This window comes from Salmo salar, chromosome ssa19 (genome assembly GCF_905237065.1).
Source record: "Salmo salar chromosome ssa19, Ssal_v3.1, whole genome shotgun sequence".
In the NCBI taxonomy this organism is placed as follows: domain Eukaryota; kingdom Metazoa; phylum Chordata; class Actinopteri; order Salmoniformes; family Salmonidae; genus Salmo; species Salmo salar.
Genome location: NC_059460.1, coordinates 75726302 through 75748820, shown reverse-complemented (window position 1 = coordinate 75748820; position 22519 = coordinate 75726302). Strand labels below are relative to the sequence as shown.

At 45.0% G+C, this 22519-nt stretch overlaps 1 protein-coding gene across 12 annotated transcripts in view; it reads left to right on the top strand.

Annotated features, from left to right (window-relative positions):
- The window catches only part of LOC106579657 (receptor-type tyrosine-protein phosphatase mu), a 285182-nt gene that overhangs the window by 86454 nt on the left and 176209 nt on the right, over window positions 1-22519 (top strand). For all 12 annotated transcript variants that reach the window (XM_014159782.2, XM_014159788.2, XM_045702733.1 and 9 more), the window contains exons 4-6: window positions 7399-7477; window positions 14302-14417; window positions 19896-20070. In XM_014159782.2, coding sequence (XP_014015257.1) covers window positions 7399-7477; window positions 14302-14417; window positions 19896-20070 — 370 coding nt within the window. The remainder of the gene's footprint in view (window positions 1-7398; window positions 7478-14301; window positions 14418-19895; window positions 20071-22519) is intronic.

Here is a 22519-nt window from a genome sequence, read left to right as displayed (position 1 = left end):
GGTCAGGGGTGAAGGGAGGGGGTTAGTAAGATGGGGCGGGGTGGGAGTTAGTAAGATGGGGCGGGGGGTTAGTAAGATGGGGGGAGGGGATAAGTAAGATGGGGGTGGGGGTTAGTAAAATGGGGTGGGGAGAGGGGGTTAGTAAGATGGGGATGGGGGATAAGTAAGATGGGGGAGTTGGTTAGTAAGATGGGGATGGGGGATAAGTAAGATGGGGGTGGGGGGTTAGTAAAATGGGGCGGGGGAGGGGTTTAGTAAGATGGGGCTGGGGGCTTAGTAAGATGGGGGTGGGGGTTTGTAAGATGGGGCAGGGGGTGGGGATTTATAAAATGGGGCGAGGGATGGGGGTTAATAAGATGGAGTGGGGGTTAGTAAGATGCGGGTGGGGGTTAGTAAGATGGGGCTGGGGGTTGGGGTTAGTAAAATGGGGCGGGGCTAGAGGGGGTTAGTAAGATGGGGTAGGGAGTGGGAGTTAGTAAGCTGGGGCGAGGGATGGGGGTTAGTAAAATGGGGTGGGGGTTAGTAAGATGGGGCAGGGAGTGGGGTTAGTAGATGGTAGTAAGATGGGGGAGGGGTTAGTAAGATGGGGGAGGGGGTTAGTAAGATGGGGCAGGGAGTGGGGGTTAGTAAGATGGGGCAGGGAGTGGGGGTTAGTAAGATGGGGCAGGGGGTTAGTAAGATGGGGCAGGGGGTTAGTAAGATGGGGGAGGGGGTTAGTAAGATGGGGCAGGGGGGGTTAGTAAGATGGGGCAGGGAGTGGGGGTTAGTAAGATGGGGCAGGGGGTTAGTAAGATGGGGCAGGGGGTTAGTAAGATGGGGGAGGGGGTTAGTAAGATGGGGCAGGGAGTGGGGGTTAGTAAGATGGGGCAGGGGGGTTAGTAAGATGGGGCAGGGGGTTAGTAAGATGGGGGAGGGGGTTAGTAAGATGGGGCAGGGAGTGGGGGTTAGTAAGATGGGGCAGGGAGTGGGGGTTAGTAAGATGGGGCAGGGGGTTAGTAAGATGGGGATGGGGCTATAAAAAGGACACATAGAACAGGGGGTATGGTTGTCTTTAAGGGCCCTACTGTTCAGGAAATGTAATGTTTTGTTCAAGTCAAAGTCCTGTTGTACTGTGGCCAGGTAGGAAACGGTAGACAGTGTTGTTTTGCTCTGGGGGGACTGTACATCCAGACTGATGTTGAGGTAATGTGGGTGGAGATGAGAACCCATCAGACATGTTCCCAGCAAGAGATCCATTTTTAAACACCGTCCATTAGCATGGCATAATAATATTCAGTCCATGTGTTGTCATTGCAGCTCTATGGCAGTATAGTAGATACATTCTCCCAAGGTCTCTGGAGGTCAAACCACTTTCTAGCATCACTCTCAGGCTGCAGAGCTGCGGACTTACAGCCCACGAAATTACCGCTCACACCAAATGTTTGGTTTCCGCCCACGCAGGGTCACAGACACGCGCGCACACGCGGGGTCACAGAGGCGCGCACACGCGGGGTCACAGAGGCGCGCACACGCGGGGTCACAGAGGCGCGCACACGCGGGGTCACAGAGGCGCGCACACGCGGGGTCACAGAGGCGCGCGCACACGCGGGGTCACAGAGGCGCGCACACGCGGGGTCACAGAGGCGCGCGCACACGCGGGGTCACAGAGGCGCGCGCACACGCGGGGTCACAGAGGCGCGCGCACACGCGGGGTCACAGAGGCGCGCGCACACGCGGGGTCACAGACACGCGCGCACACGCGGGGTCACAGACACGCGCGCACACGCGGGGTCACAGACACGCGCGCGCACACGCGGGGTCACAGACACGCGCGCGCACACGCGGGGTCACAGACACGCGCGCGCACACGCGGGGTCACAGACACGCGCGCGCACACGCGGGGTCACAGACACGCGCGCACACACGCGGGGTCACAGACACGCGCGCACACACGCGGGGTCACAGACACGCGCGCACACACGCGGGGTCAGCATTGCCAGTGCTGACATAATGTAAACACACACACAGGCCTGTGAGGTTTTCCCTAGAGAGACTGATGGGGAAGAGGGATAAATACATCTCCACGTTTCCCCAGAGAAATCACCTCCATCTGTTCCACAGAGGCACTGGGCCAGAGAAATCACCTCCATCTGTTCCACAGAGGCACTGGGCCAGAGAAATCACCTCCATCTGTTCCACAGAGGCACTGGGCCAGAGAAATCACCTCCATCTGTTCCACAGAGGCACTGGGCCAGAGAAATCACCTCCATCTGTTCCACAGAGGCACTGGGCAGAAGGAGACTCTCTCTCGCTCGACTCCGCCATCCAGAGAAATGACACTGAGCATAATTTGCGAGGAATGTGACTTGTTGTTACCCTCTCAGATTAACAATGGAAAAGCGTCCTCTTCAAAGCTCTATATCTAATGACAATGTAGCAAGTAATTATGGGGTTTCTGTAATTGCACAGTATATTTAAGTGTTTATCAAAATGAAAACCACCTGAAATACAGAACCTACTTTGTCACTTATTTGTAATTACAGCGTATGGTTTTCTCTCCACTCCGTTTACACTGCCAGTCCATCAGCACAGGTCTTGTTACGTAGCAATGTTTGGGTCGCTCTTGAGAAACGTTTAATTGATAATGCCTTACATTTCGAATATGGTAATTTCCTTCTTCAGCCCGGCATAATCTGATCTTGATCCTGACATTTTGTGTTGTTCATCTCCGCCTGCTCTGTTATTCCAATTCCATTTTAAGACACAATCACAATTACCAGGTGAACTGTAAAGGAACACTGGCAACATAGCATAATTATTTAATCAGGGAGGCTGGGCGCTAGGGAGGGAGGGAGGCTGGGCGCTAGGGAGGGAGGGAGGCTGGGCGCTAGGGAGGGAGCGAGGGGGGTTGGACGCGAGGGAGGTTGGGTGCGAGGGTGGAGGTTGGGCGCAAGTGAGGGTGAGAGAGCCAGGAGGGTCATCTCTTCTATGTCTGTTATTATGCATGCATGAGATCAGCCTTTTGTTCTTAGGAAGTTTCAAAAACTTACTGACAACACATTTCGTAGAAGATGTGGAGAATCTGAAGTTCCACTAAGGATGCCATGTAATAAACACAAACACCAGAGGAGCACTACTCACTTTAGATTACGCATTATGCAAAAGAAAAGCAAACTTAGTTTTCCAGCACCCACTAAACACATGAACGTTGTCATGGCTAATTGAGCTCATTAACGAGATGCAGCTAATGTAGGAGATAAACCAAAACACGAGGGGGAGGAGGGGGGAGGGGTCCGCCGGGGTCGAGCAGGTTGCTTAGCATCACCACGGCGACAAACATTAACAACCTGAGGTTTAATTACCTCTGCAGCACGTCGTGACATTTCACACTCTGGTGTTTACTTTTCATTTCCTTTTTGAAAATTAGGCCCTCGTAAAGGCATAATTAGCGGCCGAGGCGTCTGCCGTCGCTCAAAAGGAAGCGAGAGAGAGGAGAAGTCTATTAAAACCATTCAAATGGGTTTTAATAAAGGCATCTCGTTTGGCCTCAGCTCAACAATGTTATCTTGTGACTAATGACTCATTTTCATCCTCTTTGTTTGCGGTGCATTGGGACTAGTGTGTTTGGGTCCTCCATGGTAACACACACAGGAAAGGCCATTTTTAAGCAGGTTCTGTTGGACTAGGTATGGTCCCTCAACAATACATCCTACTTCATTCCTCAAGCCTACCACATTAGCTGGAGTAAAGATCATTTTGACATCCAGTTCTGGGCTTTGGACATCAGACTGGTATGAGGTGTGCATGCACACAGCTATGAGGCCTAGGGCTGTGTCCTAAATGGTTCCCTATTCCCTACTTTTGACCAGGGCCCTATATAGGGAATAGGGTGCTGTTTTGATGCTGTCTACCTCACTGTGTCTGCTGTATTGAAGGAGTTTGAACAGAATCATGGGTAGAATGGGAGCTGGATGTAAAGCGTAGCCTGTAGCGTTGCTATCTCCTCTAAATTGATTTGTTTCCTTGGGACATAATCTGCTTAGGTCACAAATCACATTTTATTTGTCAAATGCTTCATAAACAACAGGTGTAGACTAACAGTGATGCTTACTTACGGGTCCTTTTCCAACAATGCAGAGATAAAGATAAAATAATAGTAGCAGAAATAGTGACACTAGGAATAAATCCACAGTGAATAATGAATAACAAGCAATGTAAGCCCCCCCCGACTGTTTAGAGTAGAAGGAAACACATTTTATTAGATCTGTTTCTTTTGACACTCTTGCCTCTGTCTACCCAGACATTTGTTTTGGTTTGGGTGTTCTTGCATCTACTGACCTCATATCTGGGTCCCACATAGTTCTGTTATCTTAAGTGTTTGTTTTTGCTGTTCGGAAACTTTGAACACTGTGACTTCCATGGCGGGGGCTTTTCGGTCTTGATCTTAACTAGACGCTTGCCATCCATAGCCAACGGATCTATTATCTCGCTTGGCCTCATTTCTGTCTTCTGTGACCGAGTCAAGTGAGATACTCAGGGTTGACTTAGTGGCCGCGCTTCATACCAGGAAGTTGTTCCCTTCTGCCCTTGTTCACTCCCCATCTCTGAACAAAACAGAACTCGATAGGTTAAGAACAATATGGCGACCTTAACTAGGCATCAGTATTCTTTACAGCTGCCCAGTTGTCTCACATCCGTGAAGGGGAGTGAACAAAGGCAAATGGGAGGGAACAACTTCATGGAATAAATCACATCCATTGGCTGAGTGATAAAGAGGGAGGGAGGATCACAGGAAATAGGTCCTGCCGCTCTGCTTTCTGACCCATAGAAGGGCTCTGATGTACAGTAAACCAAGTGGGGTGGGCAGGGTGCCAGAACCTCTGCTCAGCGTGAACAGGAAGGTGGCCCCTGCGTCTTTAACCAGTTGCTTCCTGAGAGATAAGGGCCGGGGAGGGGGGGGGTTGTAACAATGCAACAGCGTTGGGGAAATAGAGGAGCAGACGTCGCTCTACTGGGAAGTGGAGGAGCAGACGTCGCTCTACTGGGAAGTGGAGGAGCAGACGTCGCTCTACTGGGAAGTGGAGGAGCAGACGTCGCTCTACTGGGAAGTGGAGGAGCAGACGTCGCTCTACTGGGAAGTGGAGGAGCAGACGTCGCTCTACTGGGAAGTGGAGGAGCAGACGTCGCTCTACTGGGAAGTGGAGGAGCAGACGTCGCTCTACTGGGAAGTGGAGGAGCAGACGTCGCTCTACTGGGAAGTGGAGGAGCAGACGTCGCTCTACTGGGAAGTGGAGGAGCAGACGTCGCTCTACTGGGAAGTGGAGGAGCAGACATAATTTCAAATGGTTTAGGTCGTATCTTTATGTTGTGTTCACCTTTAAACTCTTTCTCACACCAGTAGTGAAAACATGGTTGAATTCCACTCAGAATGAAACAGCACTGATAAAGAAGAAATATATATATAAAGAGGAGGAGCTGGGAATCCAGCCAATAGAACATACCTCATAGATAAACGCCTGCTCTCTGGAAGCAATGATTCAGGAATATAAATAAACCCAGTCATCATAGAAACAGGCCCAATTGTTTGAAAAAAGTCAAAGGAAAAGGTCCATGTAACAGTAACCCAATCCTCAGCTCCTTAACTCATGCCCCATGTTTGAAGGCTTAGCGCGGGCCGGGGCCCCATAAACTGTATCATCTCCCGGCTTCTCCCTCACTCAACATACAGTGAATGGAAGCACAGGAGCCATCTCGGTCTGTTTTCTGTCTCATGGATTGAATAATGGTGGCGACTCTCTCCAACCGATGCTTACACCCATCCAAAGCTTTTAAATCCATGATGGGGATTGTGTAGAGCATTGGGAGGAAATGAGCCTTCTCTTATGGCCAGTTTTCTAGATCACAGGAAGTGCACTAGGGATGCTCTTTATGTTTGTGCCAACTACCCAGGGGCGAAAATCTGATATCAACTTTGGGGGGGACAATTACATGACATTTTCTCAAGAGCAATTCCTGAGGGGGACACCAAAAGTAGTGCTGTAACACATAGCCTACATTGTAATATGGTAAATGTATATTGAGGAACCAAAGAAATAAGGTGTTTGCCGTACTCCTAACTACCGGTACCCAAAACTACACAACTATTCACAACAGCAATACCATTGCCTTTAACAAATCTTAGTTCAGTCACCAGTTTAAGTTGAGAGTGGGGGTATCCATGGCATTTTCCAATTATGTTCCTATTTTACAAGTAAAAAAAATGGAGAACCTTTCATAATGTTGCCAAACAAAGACTCAACAAACTTACCTGAGACTCCCTGTCTCTGCCAGTCTGTCCCTGCATATCTGTCCCCAACTCTGCTGTCTGTGTGCAATCTGTTGCCTGCTCTGCCTAATGACATCATTGTGAAACATTTCCATTAGAATTCCGTTTCTTTCTTATGAACATTTTATCAACTAGTCTTTGAGATATTAGGCTACTAGGGTTCTTACTTTGCGTTTTGGTGTACTGAAAAATACTCTGATGTCCGTCTTTTATTTTTCTGCCATTTTTCTACCTGGCTGGCTGGCTACACACACACACAGTGTGTTGGTTATTTACAGTAGGAGATGGGCTTCTATCATCTTATCTTTTATCATTCTATTTGGGCTTCGATCTAAAAGGTAGCGAGCAAATGTGAAACGGATTAAAATGACAAGAGTTGACAGCTGTATGAGTTCACCATTTACACAACATATGCTGCAACCTTTTGTAATTTTAATAGTTTGTTTCATATTGGCTGGCTTCCAACAATAGCTGAATTTGCGAAGCTTGCGAACACCAATTCAGTTTCAGTGGTGTTTGCTATAATCTTTGCTACCTGGGTTAAATCAGTTTATCGCTAACCTTATCACAGGGACTTTGAAGCACTAACTTACGTCATCTGCATGCTGATCTCGGAATAAATTGACCATAGCAAAGATTCCATCTTTGACGAGGCCACATAAATGGAATAGGTACTAGCTAGCTTAATAGTTAATATTTGCGCGCTAGCTGTGCATATTCAGCTAGTGTGTGTGCGCGATTGACTGGATTAACCTCACGTCAGTTACGTTCATTGAGTGCCTTTCAGACAGTGGCTACGACCCCTCTGTTACCTTGCCAGTGGATCAAACGATTGTGAGGAAAAGGGTGGGGGGGGTCGCAATCTTTTGAAACTTAAAAACGCGCTGTTAAGTGTCTATAATCAGCACAATTGCTTTCATTGCGTATTATTAATATTATTTAAATTACATAGTTATGTTTCAGTGATATATTGGGGGGGACAAATCATATTTTTCCCAGGATGGGGGGGTCATGTCCCCCCGTCCCCCCCGTGATTTCCGCCCCTGCAACTACCAAACTCTCACCTCCCTCTCTTTCTCTCCTCCTCTCTGCAGATTGTCTTTGAGGCGGTGAGCACAGGACAACGAGGCCTACTGGCCATCAAAGGCATCATCTTGCAAGGCCACCAGTGCAGTAAGTCTCCACTGCTACGCACGCACGCACACAATGAATGTGTTATGTAGTCAAGTCCCATAACTCACTGGGTTGTCACTCTTCAGGCCCCCCCCTCCCTTATCTCTCGCTCCTCACTAGTTATATTGCTGTCACCTACCGACCCATGTCTTTGCTATATAGTGAACTCCATATCAGTATGTTACTGGGCAATATATTTCCAGCTCGTCCTGTGACATGAATGAAGCCAGGATATACTACACAGCCCATCATATTAAATGTGTTTCACTGAGATAAAGGCAAAAAGAGGGGAGTGGAGCAAGCTTCCTGTCGTTCTCCTGCTCTCCAGGAAAGACTCCCTGATACACAATCCTCCCCCAGATTTGTGAAATTCCGTGTGAGTAAGCTAGACTAATTGCCTCGGATAGAACGCACAGATCTGCTTAGCCATGTAGCCAGGTGCCGAGGAAGACCCCTCTGCCGAGGAACAGTGAATGTTTGAGGATGAATGTGTGAGGATTCACTGTGAGCGCGTAGATCGGCCCTCACACCGCACACATTATGTTGAATGAAGATATAAACACGCAGAAACATCTCACATTTCAGTTTTGTATAGTTGTTTTATTAACAACGTCACTGCGTAGAGTGGTGTGTCCCTTTCCAAAGGCACTCAACAGATTACGTGTCAACAGAGAGAGGTACTTAGCCTCATGAGAACGTTGACTTCTTTCTGAGTTTGGCCCAGGTTCAGGTTTGTTTTCCAGGTGAAGCAAGGCAATACCATTAGCCCTCAGCTCCAAAGATTGGGGAGTGCTGAGCTGGGAGATATCAGGGCCGCCGTTACTTCACAACAGCTTTTTTAATTGCCTACCACAGTGTTCCGTGGCGTGTACTATAGTGTACCTCATCTCAGATATCAGAATCAAGGTCGTCGCCCGCCACGGCCCGCCCGCTTCGAACACGGAGAGACAAGGGGGAGCTAATTAAAAAGTCCTTTACATAATTTGATTAGCATGGACTTTCATCCTTGCGTTAGTGAGGTGGTGATCCAACTTCCATTAGACATTCAGATTGACCCAGATACGTCAGCTTTGTTGTTAGTTCAGCTGCCTGACTAAGGGGACAACTCCCCTCCCCCCTTTATCTCTCTCTCACACACACACACACACCGTATCAACAAGGCTGCAAGGAAGCATGTTTTGTTCCCTGTAATGGGAATTTCAAGATGGGGGGAGGAGAGCAGTCATTGATAAAGTCTATCAAAATCAATCTAGTTTAATTACAAGTTGCAACAGACACCTCCAGCACAGAAGCAGAGAAAATGCCTAACTGGGCTTCTCTAAGCAGGCCGTTATGTTCTAATCACACAGCACCAATGTTATGTAAACAGCCACCGAGAGGCTTGTAGGAATTCACAACGTCAGCTGCTACAGATTCACACAGTGCCACAGAATACAATAGCAATCAGTATCCTCTGTCCTTGTACCTTCAGTCTGGCGTCAATCACTGTCAACAGATATGAGAACAATCCATAACATTCAGTAACAAGTTGTGGCCATCAACCCATACACAAATGACTGTCACAAATAGAACGCTGGAAATCAGGTGTATTACAGAAAGGGAAACATGTAAATGTGCTAAGTATTTGATAATTGCTGTAAACTGAATATGAACTTTATTCATCTTAATTTCCCCATTACACCGCCAAAACACAGGGTGGCTGAACACAGGGGCGAGACATTTGTTTTTGGCCCCGTTTTGATCTGCTCCCTGACCACTACCCCCCTCTCCTCATACACACCCCTGCTTTCGCATTTCCCTGCTTTCGCATTTCCCCGCTATTGTTGCGTCGGTGAAAACTTTATTCTAATATCCTTGAACTCTGGAGAGATACGACGGCTTGAATATTTTCACCAGGGCTTATTTTCATGCTTCCTGACCTCCTCTCACCACTGTAATATCCTGATTGAAAATGCTGTCCCAGAGACTCCTGGGAAGAAGGTAAAAAGAAAAAAAAAGTGTGGAATCCATTTTGTGATTGAATCTCGTCAGATTTCACCCTGTGTGGCTCAAGCGATCAGACCAAGGTTAGGCCAACAGAGAAGAAATGTGATTTGTTTTTGGTGGGATTAAAGGATAATAGGCCATTTAGGTGAAAGGGGGATACCTAGTCAGTTGTAACACTTAATGCATTCAACAGAAATGTGTCTTCCGCATTTAACCCAACCCCTCTGAATCAGAGAGGTGCGGGGGGGCTGCCATAATCGACATCCACGTTTTCGGGACCCGTGATTAACTGCCTTGCTCAGGGGCAGAATGACAGATTTCTATCTTGTCAGCTCAGGGATTCGATCCAGCAACCTTTCAGTTACTGGCCCAACGCTCTAACCACGCTCCTGTTTAGTATGACTTGCAGAAGATGCTATATACAGTTGAAGTCGGAAGTTTACATACGTTTTTCATCCACTCCACAAATTTCTTGTTAACAAACTATAGTTTTTGCAAGTCGGTTAGGACATTCACTTTGTGCATGACACAAGTAATATTTCCAACAATTGTTTACAGGCAGATTATTTCACTTATAATTCACTGTATCACAATTCCAGTGGGTCAGAAGTTTACATACACTATGTTGACTGTGCCTTTAAACAGCTTGGAAAATTCCAGAAAATGATGTCATGGCTTTAGAAGCTTCTGATAGGGTTATTGACATCATTTCAGTGAATTGGAGGTGTACCTGTGGATGTATTTCAAGGCCTACCTTCAAACTCAGTGCCTCTTTGCTTGACATGGGAAAATCAAAAGAAATCAGCCAAGACCTCAGAAAAAAATGGTAGACCTCCACAAGTCTGGTTCATCCTTGGGAGCAATTTCCAAACGCTTGAAGGTACCATGTTCATCTGTACAAACAATGGTACGCAAGTATAAACACTAGAGGTCGACCGATTATGATTTTTCAACGCCGATACCGATTTATTGGAGGGCCAGAAAAAGCCAATACCGATTAATCAGACGATTTTTAATTATTTATTTATTTGTAATAATGACAATTACAACAATACTGAATGAACACTTTTATTTTAACTTAATATAATACTTCAAAATCAATTTAGCCTCAAATAAATAATGAAACATGTTCATTTTGGTTTAAATAATGCAAAAACAAAGTGTTGGAGAAGAAAGTAAAACTGCAATATGTGCCATGTAAAAAAAGCTAACGTTTAAGTTCCTTGCTCAGAACATGAGAACATATGAAAGCTGGTGGTTCCTTTTAACATGAGTCTTCAATATTCCCAGGTAAGAAGTTTTAGGTTGTAGTTATTATAGGAATTATAGGACTATTTCTCTCTATACCATTTGTATTTCATGTACCTTTGACTATTGGATGTTCTTATAGGCACTTTAGTATTGCCAGCGTAACAGTATAGCTTCCGTCCCTCTCCTCGCTCCTACCTGGGCTCGAACCAGGGACAGTGTAACAGTATAGCTTCCGTCCCCTGAACCAGGAACACATCGACAACAGCCACCCTCGAAGCATAGTTACCCATCGCTCCACAAAAGCTGCGGCCCTTGCAGAGCAAGGGGAACAACTACTTCAAGGTCTCAGAGCGAGTGGCGTCACCGATTTGAAATGCTATCAGTGCTCACCCCGCTAACTAGCTAACCATTTCACATCGGTTACACCAGCCTAATCTGTCACAGGAAGGCCAAAAAGATCATCAAGGACAGCAATCACCTGAGCTACTGCCTGTTCACCCCGCTAACATCCAGAAGGCGAGGTCAGTACAGTTGCATCAAAGCTGGAACCGAGAGACTGAAAAACAGCTTCAATCTCAAGGCCATCAGACTGTTAAACAGCCATCACTAACATTGAGTGGCTGCTGCCAACATACTGACTCAACTCAAGCCACTTTAATAATGGGAAAATTGATGTAATCAATTTATCACTTGCCACTTTATATTATTTATATTAGATAATGTTTACATAACCTACATTATTCATCTCATATGTATATACTGTACTCCATACCATCTATTACATCTTGCCTATGCCGTTCGGCCATCACTCATTTATATATTTTTATGTACATATTCGTATTCATTCTTTTACACTTGTGTGTACAAGGTAGTTGTTGTGGAATTGGTAGATTACTTGTTAGATATTACTGCATGGTCGGAACTAGAAGCACAAGCATGTCGCTACACTTGCATTAACATCTGCTAACCATGTGTATGTGACAAATACATTTGATTTGATTTGATCTCAGGAGTTGATAGGCTTGAAGTCATAAACAGCTCAATGCTTGAAGCACAGCTAAGAGCTGCTGGCAAACGCACGAAAGTGCTGTTTGAATGAATGCTTACGAGCCTGTTGCTGCCTACCACCACTGTCAGACTGCTCTATCAAATATCAAACCATAGACTTAAAAATAACATAATAACACACAGACGTACGAGCCTTGGATCATTAATATGGTCAAATCCGGAAACTATAATTTCGAAAACAAAACGTTTATTCTTTCAGTGAAATACAGAACCGTTCTGTATTTTATCTAGCGGGTGGCATACATAAGTCTAAATATTCCTGTTACATTGCACAACCTTCAGTGTTATGTCATAATTACGTAAAATTCTGGCAAATTAGTTCGCAACGAGCCAGGCGGCCAAAACTGTTGCATATACCCTGACACTGTTGCACAGAACGCAAGAGAAGTGACACAATTTCCCTAGTTTAATATTGCCTGCTAACCTGGATTTTTTTAAAACTAAATATGCAGGTTTAAAAAAATATACTTCTGTGTATTGATTTTAAGAAAGGCATTGATGTTTATGGTTAGGTACATTCGTGCAACGATTGTGCTTTTTTTCGCAAATGCGCTTTTGTTAAATCATCCCCTGTTTGGCGAAGTTGGCTGTCTTTGTTAGGAAGAAATAGTCTTCACACAGTTCGCAACGAGCCAGGTGGTCCAAACTGCTGCATATACCCTTACTCTGTTGCACAGAACGCAAGAGAAGTGACACATTTTCCCTAGTTAAAAGAAATTCATGTTAGCAGGCAATATTAACTAAATATGCAGGTTTAAAAATCTATACTTCTGTATTGATTTTAAGAAAAGCATTGATGTTTATGGTTAGGTACACATTGGTGCAACGACAGTGCTTTTTTCGCGAATGCGCTTGTTAAATCACCCGTTTGGCGAAGTAGGCTATGATTCAATTATAAATTAACAGGCACCGCATCGATTATATGCAACACAGGACACGCTAGATAAACTAGTAATATCGTCAACCATGTGTAGTTAACTAGTGATTATGTTAAGATTGATTGATTTGTTTTTTTATAAGATACATTTAATGCTAGCTAGCACCTTACCGTGGCTCCTTGCTGCACTCGCATAACAGGTAGTCAGCCTGTTATGTCATTGCGCATTGCACTCCTGCCGTGGAGTGCAATGTAATCGGCCATGATCGGTGTCCAAAAATGCTGATTACCGATTGTTATGAAATCTTGAAATCGGCCCTAATTAATCGGCCATTCCAATTATTCTGTCGACCTCTAATAAACACCATGTGACCACGCGGCCGTCATACGGCTCAGGAAGGAGACGCGTTCTGTCTCCTAGAGATGAACGTACTTGGGTGAGAAAAGTGCAAATCAATCCCAGAACAACAGCAAATGACCTTGTGAAGATGCTGGAGGAAACAGGTACAAAAGTATCTATATCCACAGTAAAACGAGTCCTATATCAACATAACCTGAAAGACCGCTCAGCACGGAAGAAGCCACACACGGTTTGCAACTGCACATGGGGACAAAGATCATACTTTTTGGAGAAATGTCTGATGAAACAAAAATAGAACTGTTTGGCCATAATGACCATCGTTATGTTTGGAGGAAAAATGGGGAGGCTTGCAAGCCAAAGAACACCATCCCAACCATGAAGTACAGGGGTGGCAGCATCATGTTGTGGGGGTGCTTTGCTGCAGGAGGGACTGGTGCTCTTCACAAAATAGATAGCATCATGAGGCAGGATAATTATGTGGATATATTGAAGCAACATCTCAAGACATCAGTTAGGAAGTTAAAGCTTGGTTGCAAATGGGTCTTCCAAATGGACAAGCATACTTCCAAAGTTATGGCAAAATGGCTTAAGGACAACAAAGTCAAGGTATTGGAGTGGCTATCACAAAGCCCTGACCTCAATCCTATAGAACATTTGTGGGCAGAACTGAAAAAGCTTGTGCGAGCAAGAAGGCCTACAAACCTGACTCCGTTACACCAGCTCTGTCAGGAGGAATGGGCCACAATTCATCCAACTTATTGTGGGAAGCTTGTGGAAGGCTACCCAAAACATTTGACCCAAGTTAAACAATGTAAAGGCAATGCTACCAAATACTAATTGAGTGTATGTAAACTTCTGACCCACTGGGAATGTGACGAAAGAAATAAAAGCTGAAATAAATCACTCTCTACAATTATTCTGACATTTCACCTTCTTTAAATAAAGTGGTGATCCTAACTGACCTTAGACGGGGAATTTTTACTAGGATTAAATTTTAGGAATTGTGAAAAACTGAGTTTAAATGTATTTGCCTAAGATGTATGTACACTTCCGACTTCCACTGTACATGCCCGGCCTATTGGATAGATTGAGAAATGGAAATTCTGAAGGGGAAAAAATGTTTGAATTTACCCACAGTATGCTCAATATGAATGGAATGTAAATGTTAGACTCTAATGAAATTCAACTGATAGTGGATGAGACAATAATACATGCATATACTTTAATTAGAATGCTTCATATGGTCTAGGTTATTAATGTGTGCGTATATCTATTTTGCAGTGAGCACCCCACATTTCCTTCACATCAAAGGTGTAGAGGTCAACGCCAGGCAGACCGCCACCTTCCAGTGCACAGTCAACGGTCGACCACAAGACACCCACAATCTCTGGTTACAGGCAAGTCAATTTTGACCTTAAACAGTCTTATGCGGTCATTGTAGATCCTTAATGCCACAGTGTTGGTGTCACATGAAGACAAACTGCCATTACCAGACTTCTTGTGTATGGCACAACTTCTTGAACCTTGGATGACATCTGGACCTGAAATGAGAAGCTCTCTTTTTTTCCACCGTTCTCTATGACATTACTGTGGAGCGGAAGGATCCAGACCTCTACCTACCTAATGAGGGCCCTACTCTGAACAGACCTCTACCTACCTAATGAGGGCCCTACTCTGAACAGACCTCTACCTACACTACTGTTCAAAAGTTTGGGGTCACTTAGAAATGTCCTTGTTTTTGAAAGAAAATAAAAAAAACATTTGTCCATTTTAAAATAACATCAAATTAATCAGAAATACAGTGTAGACGTTAATGTTGTAAATGACTATTGTAGCTGGAAACTGCTGTTTTTATAAAAAAAATGGAATGTCTACATAGGTGTACAGAGGCAAATTATCAACAACCATCACTCCTGTGTTCCAATGGCACGTTGTGTTAGCTAATCCAAGTTTATCATTTAAAAAAAGGCTAATTGAGCATTAGAAAACCCTTTTGCAATTATGTTAGCACAGCTGAAAACTGTTGTTCTGATTTAAAGAAGCAATAAAACGGGCCTTCTTTAAACTAGTTGAGTATCTGGAGCATCAGCATTTGTGGGTTCGATAACAGGCTCAAAATGGCCAGAAACAAAGACTTTTTTCTGAAACTCGTCAGTCTATTCTCGTAAAACACCAGTCTCACTCAACAGTGAAGAGGCGACTCTGGGATGCTGACCTTCTAGGCAGAGTTCCTCTGTCCAGTGTCTGTGTTCTTTTGCCCATCTTAATCTTTTCTTTTTGTTGACCAGTCTGAGATATGGCTTTTTCTTTGCAACTCTGCCTAGAAGGCCAGCATCCCGGAGTCGCCTCTTCCCTGTTGACATTGAGACTGGTGTTTTGCGGGTACTATTTAATGAAGCTGCCAGTTGTGGACTTGTGAGGCATCTGTTTCTCAAACTAGTGTGTGTTGCTTCACAGTCCCTGCTGTTCCATAAGGTGTTTTTTTTTTCTTGTTTTTTAAATCTAATTTTACATCAAGTCAGTTACTTGATGTGGAATAGAGTTCCATGTAATCATGGCTCTATGTAGTACTGTGTGCCTCCCATAGTCTGTTCTGGACTTGGGGACTGTGAAGAGACCTCTGGTGGCATGTCTTGTGGGGTATGCATGGGTGTCTGAGCTTTGTGCCAGTAGTTTAGACAGACAGCTCGGTGCATTCAACATGTCAACCTCTCATAAATAAAAGTAGTGATGAAGTCAGTCTCTCCTCCACTTTCAGCCAGGAGAGATTGACATGCATATTATTAATTATAGCTCTCTATATACATCCAAGGGCCAGCCGTGCTGCCCTGTTCTGAGCCAATTGCAATTTTCCTTAGTCCTTTTCTGTGGCACTTGACCACATGACTGAACAGTATTCAATGTGCGACAAAATTAGGGCCTGCAAGACCTGCCTTGTTGATAGTGCTGTTAAGGCAGAGCATCGCTTTATTATAGACAGACTTCTCCCCATCTTAGCTACTACTGCATCAATATGTTTTGACCATGACAGTTTTCAATCTAGTGTTACTCCAAGCAGTTTAGTCATCTCAACTTGCTCAATTTCCACCTTATTTATTACAATATTTAGTTGAGGTTTAGTGAGTGTTTAGTGAGTGTTTTGTTCCAAATACAATGCTTTTAGTTTTAGAAATATTTAGGGCTAACTTATTCCTTGCCATCCACTCTGAAACTAAGTGCAGCTCTTTGTTGCGTGTTGCAGTCATTTCAGTAGCTGTATTAGCTGACGTGTATAACATTGAGTCATCCGTATACATAGAAACTCTGGCTTTACTCAAAGTCAGTGGCATGTCATTAGTAAAAATTGAAAAAAGCAAGGGGCCTAAACAGCTACCCTGGGGAATTCCTGATTCTAACTGGATTATATTTGATAGGCTTCCATTAAAGAACCCCCTCTGTGTTCTGTTAGACAAGTAGCTCTTTATCCACATTATAGCAGGGGGTGTAAAGCCATAACATACGTTTTTCCAGCAGCAGACTATGATCAATAATGTCAAAAGCTGCGCTGAAGTCTAACAAGACAGCCCCCACAATCTTTTTATTATCAATTTATCTCAGCCAATCATCAGTCATTTGTGGAAGTGCTGTGCTTGTTGAGTGTCCTTCCCTATAAGAATGTTGAAATTCTGTTGTCAATTTTGTCATCTGCATATCACTTATCTCTAGGTTGACAGTGTGTGAGGTAGATCAGTGTGCTATCCGTAGGTTGACAGTAAATGAGGTAATCGCTCCTCTTAATGAATACCTTTCATCCTCGTTAATGCCGGAGATGAAACACTAGCATTAAGTGAAATCCCCCCCGGTGACAGTAATGAAGAAATATTCTTGACAAACAAATTGCCACCCCATCTGGTATGTGTGTGTGTGTGTGTGTGTGTTTGGTTTTGTCGGCGTGTGTGTGTGGTGACAGCTGTGAGGAAGCCGGGGTGCAGAGAGAACACGCAGCATGGCGCTTGCTGACAGGATTCTCTGTCCCTCTCGCTCTTCAAACAGACCAGGAGACGAACACAAACATACACACAGCCTGCTGACACAACACTCCTGGTATTGCCAGAAGTTGTGTTTGACCCCCTCTTCCAATTTCATGCACCACAAGAAAACATTGGGAGGCTATCTCCCCTAACATAAAGAAAACAGCGGGAGGATATCTCCCCAAATATACAGAAAACAGCGGGAGGATATCTCCCCTAATATACAGAAAACATCGGGAGGATATCTCCCCTAACATAAAGAAAACAGCGGGAGGATATCTCCCCAAATATACAGAAAACATCAGGAGGATATCTCCCCTAATATACAGAAAACATCAGGAGGATATCTCCCCTAATATACAGAAAACATCAGGAGGATATCTCCCCTAATATACAGAAAACATCAGGAGGATATCTCCCCTAATATACAGAAAACATCAGGAGGATATCTCCCCTAATATACAGAAAACATCAGGAGGATATCTCCCCTAATATACAGAAAACATCAGGAGGATATCTCCCCTAACATGATGACCAGTGCTATGTCTGGTCTGTTGTTCTCTCTCCCATCTAAAGTATTGGACCGTCAACAGTTCAGTTGACGGTCCAGGTGGACGAGACTAGCGTTGCCTGCCAGGCAGCCACGTACTCCTCTCCTATACATAAACAGACCAGCGGAATGTGTAAACCTGCTGGTTAGCCCAATGGTGTTAGACCCTGTAGCCTTCAGGCACTCTTCAATAGGTCTCAGCCCATATGTATACAGTGTTCTGCTTCAATCTGCAGTACAATCTACTGTACTCTAGTCTACACCATGCTGGCAGTGTTGACATCATAAACAAAGTTTGACAAGAGTCACTGCAGACGACTCAATTTGTCAAATGAGGGGAACCAGTTTGGATGGGGAATGTGTTTGTCGCAACACTCCTAATGTACAGTTGAAGTCGGAAGTTTACAGACACTTAGGTTGGAGACATTAAAACTAGTTTTTCAACAACTCCACAAATTTCTTGTTAACAAACTATAGTTTGGAAAGCTACCTATTGCACAGGTGTATGTTAACCCTTTGGTTGGTTCTAAACTGGTTTAGATTTGCACTTTCGGTTTTGGACATTGATCCTTTTACTTTTTGTTTGCAGTGAATGTCACTTTTTGCTCTGACTTTGGATGTAGTTCAAGGTATTGAGTCTCTTTAGATAACCTCTTTGTCAGAGCGTGGCCAGCTAGGTCACAAGGGAGGGCTTGGCATCCATCTCAGAACACTGTGCCTTAGCCATACCTAATGTGCCTGTATCAGTAGCTTAGGCATACACTGCACCCCTAGAATGAACAACAGCTCCCTTTCTGAACAGACCTGACCTCCATATTGCACCATTTAGAAGCACTATCACTGCCTGGAGTTAGAGCTACTGTTTGTGAATCTCACAGGCTTATTAGCGTACCAGGTCCTCCCTCTTCACCTGGTCTTCCCAAGGTGTGCAAGTGTAACAGTATAGCTTCCGTCCCTCTCCTCGGCCCTACCTGGGCTCGAACCAGGGACCCTCTGCCCACATCAACAACATTACCCATCGCGCCACAAAAGCCGCGGCCCTTGCAGAGCAAGGGGAAAAACTACTTCAAGGTCTCAGAGCGAGTGACGTCACCGATTGAAACGCTGTTAGCGCGCACCCCGCTAACTAGCTAGCCATTTCACATCGGTTACACATGGCTAGCACTGCCACACTAGCAACAACAAGCGTGCTCACAGAACATCCAAAGTCTCTCTGACCCCATTTTACTTTGTCATACTTTGTGCATGACATCTACTTTGTGCATGACGCAAGTAATTATTCCAACAATTGTTTACAGGCAGATTATTTCACTTATAATTCACTGTTTCACAATTCCAGTGGGTCAGAAGTTTACATACACTAAGTTAACTGTGCCTTTAAACAGCTTGGAAAATTCCAGAAAATGATATCATAGCTTTAGAAGCTTCTGAAAGGCTAATTTACATAATTTGAGTCAATTGGAGGTGTACCTGTGGATATATTTCAAGGCCTACTTTCAAACACAGTGCCTCTTTGCTTGACATCATGGGAAAATCTAAAGAAATCAGCCAAGACCTCAGAAAAAAATGGTAGACCTCCACAAGTCTGGTTCATCCTTGGGAGGTATCACATTCATCTGTGCAAACAATAGTACGCAACTATAAACACCATGTGACCACGCAGCCGTCATACCGCTCAGGAAGGAGACGCGTTCTGTCTCCTAGAGATGAACGTACTTTGGTGAGAAAAGTGCAAATCAATCCACAAAATAGATGGCATCATGAGGCAGGATAATTATGTGGATATATTGAAGCAACATCTCAAGACATCAGTTGGGAAGTTAAAGCTTGGTCACAAATGGGTCTTCCAAATGGACAAAGACCCCGAGCATACTTCCAAAGTTATGGCAAAATGGCTTAAGGACAACAAAGTCAAGGTATTGGAGTGGCCATCACAAAGCCCTGACCTCAATCCTATACAACACTCAACTTATTGTGGGTAGCTTGTGGAAGACTACCTGAAACGTTTGACCCAAGTTAAACAATGTAAAGGCAATGCTACCAAATAATAATTGTGTATGTAAACTTCTGACCCACTGGGAATGTGACGAAAGAAATTAAAGCTGAAATCATTCTCTCTACTATTATTCTGACATTTCACATTCTTCAAATAAAGTGGTGATCCTAACTGACCTAAGACAGGGAATTTTTACTACAATTAAATGTCAGGAATTGTGAAAAACTGAGTTTAAATGTATTTGGCTACGGTGTATGTGAACTTCCAACTTGAACTGTACATTTACATGATCGTGTGTTGCTGTGTATTTTCCTAACAGGGTATCGGAGGGAGACGGGCCCCGATGAGAGAGACCAAGCCGGTGAACTCCCGCCGCTACACCGCCACGTTTGACGTTGAGAACACCACTAAGGGAGACTCGGGACGCTACCGCTGCATCGTCCACTCAGACAAGGGCGTGGGTGTGTCTAGTTATGCCGACCTCACCGTCAAACGTAAGTCACGTTCTGCTTGTGCCTTCTATATTGACTTGCCAAAAAGACCGGTAATGTTTCCTCACAAATAGGTGCTATGTCAGGGACTACTGTCTGTATGCACTGTACAGTATACTGTTCATATTAGGGTTATCCCTATGCATACAGTATCTCTGTTTAAGAGCGAAAGAGTTATGAAATAACATTTCACTTTGACTTCAACTCTAATAGATATTTAATTTAGTTAATTGTTTCAACCAGTCCCAAATTAACCATGCTCTCAGTCACAAACCAGTCTGTCATTATATTGAATAATTTCCAATGTCAAGGCCAGGAGTGGGCCTCTCTCTCCAATCTCCATAGCTCAGGTTCAGCCTCAGTGATTGGCCTCTATTGTACTCTAAATGTCTCTCTTCGGAAGTTCAGTGTGAGAGAGCTATAATCCTGGCCTGCCAGATAGAGACCTGTCAATCACTCTCAAATAGCCCTGCGCATTTCCACCGGTACACTCTGTCTCTGTGTGCAGCAGGCTCCAGCAGCGGCCTCACTGACAATGTCAGAGGAGGAGGAGGAGGTGTGTGTGTGCATGTTGTACTGTTTATTAGGTACGCCACCCCGTTCATAAAAATGGTTCGCTCCTACAGACTATATAAAGCAGGCAGACAGGCATTGAGTTACTGTTGGATTGAACGTTAGGATGGGCAAAACAAGTGACCTAAGCATCTTTGAGCATGGTGTGATCATCTGTGCCAGGTGCTCCGTTTCCAGTATCTCAGAAACGGCTGCCCAGTGTCTCTCGCGCAACATGTGTAGGGTTTACGTAGAATGACGCGACAAACAAAAAACATCCAGTCAGCGGCAGTCCTGTGGGCGAAAAACAGCTCGTTGACGAGAGGTGGAAGGACAATGGCAAGAATCGTGCAAGGTAACAGACAGGCCACAAACAGTGAAATAACGGCGCAGTACAACAGTGGTGTGGAGAACGGCTTCTCGGAACACACAACTTGTCAGTCCTTTCCACAGATGGGCTATTGCAGCAAACAACCACACCAGGTTCCACTCCCATCAGCTAAACACAACAAGTGGCTCCATTGGGTACAGTATAACTAACACTGGAGAATTGAGGAGTGGGAAAAACATTGCCTGGTCCGGCAAATCCCAGTTCCTGTTGCGTCATGCTGATGGCAGAGTCATTTGGCATGAGCAGCATGAGTCTATAGACCCATCCTGCCTGGTGTCAACGGTACAGGCTGATGGTGTAATGGTGTGGGGAATGTTTTCCTGGCCCACGTTAGCTCCCTTGCTAGGTCCCTTGATAACAATTGAGCAACGTTGCCGTGCCCCGAAGAATTCAGGCTATTCTGGAGGCAAAGGGGGGTCCGACCCGGTACTAGATGGGTGTACCTAATAAACTGGCCTCGGAGTTTATGTCAGACGTGTCGATGCAAGTGAGCCCTGGCGTGTGGTTGCCATAGTAAATCCCCCTCCACATGGTTGTGTAGAGGAACGATGTACGACAGCTGCCTCCTTTACCACGCCAAATTATGCTTCATCATTTTAAACTCCGTTCTTCTCACTTGCCTAATTGGGGATGTATTATAACAGCAACAACCAGTTCCCTTTTTATTTGTTTAAATTGAGTCGTCTACATTTTTTCATCCCGGCCATTTGTCCCACTCTCACTGATCTAATATTTAATTTAGGAAACAGCATTTTCATATTCACAACATTTTTATGAATTTGCCAACACCGACTCGGCCACGACTCGTTTTTACCCCTTGTTTTATTCCATCCAATTTATGAGGCAGTGTTTCGTCTAGTGAAGACGTGTGGTGGCTTTGTCAGCAGAGTGCTATACAGCTCTTCTCTGAGTTGGTGACCCTACTGCCCTGGTCCTGTTCTCACAGTCACAGTAGGAGTGCTGATATAGGATCAGTTTACCCTTTTAGATCATAATGAATAGGATTATATGGGATTATATGTAGATCTATTGTGGGGGGGGGGCTGATCCCAGATCTATTGTGGGGGGGGGCTGATCCCAGATCTATTGGGGGGGGTGCTGATCCCAGATCTATTGGGGGGGTGCTGATCCCAGATCTATTGGGGGGGTGCTGATCCCAGATCTATTGGGGGGGGCTGATCCCAGATCTATTGGGGGGGGGGGGGCTGATCCCAGATCTATTGGGGGGGGCTGATCCCAGATCTATTGGGGGGGGGCTGATCCCAGATCTAGATCTATTGGGGGGGGTGCTGATCCCAGATCTATTGGGGGGGTGCTGATCCCAGATCTATTGGGGGGGTGCTGATCCCAGATCTATTGGGGGGGGGATGGTGATCCTAGATCTACAGGGGGGGGCTGATCCCAGATCTACGGGGGGGGCTTATCCCAGCTGTTTGGGGGGGGGGGGGCGGGCCAAGGACACCGAATACCAGGGATACTGACCCAAGGACGGTATTTAAAGTCCCAATG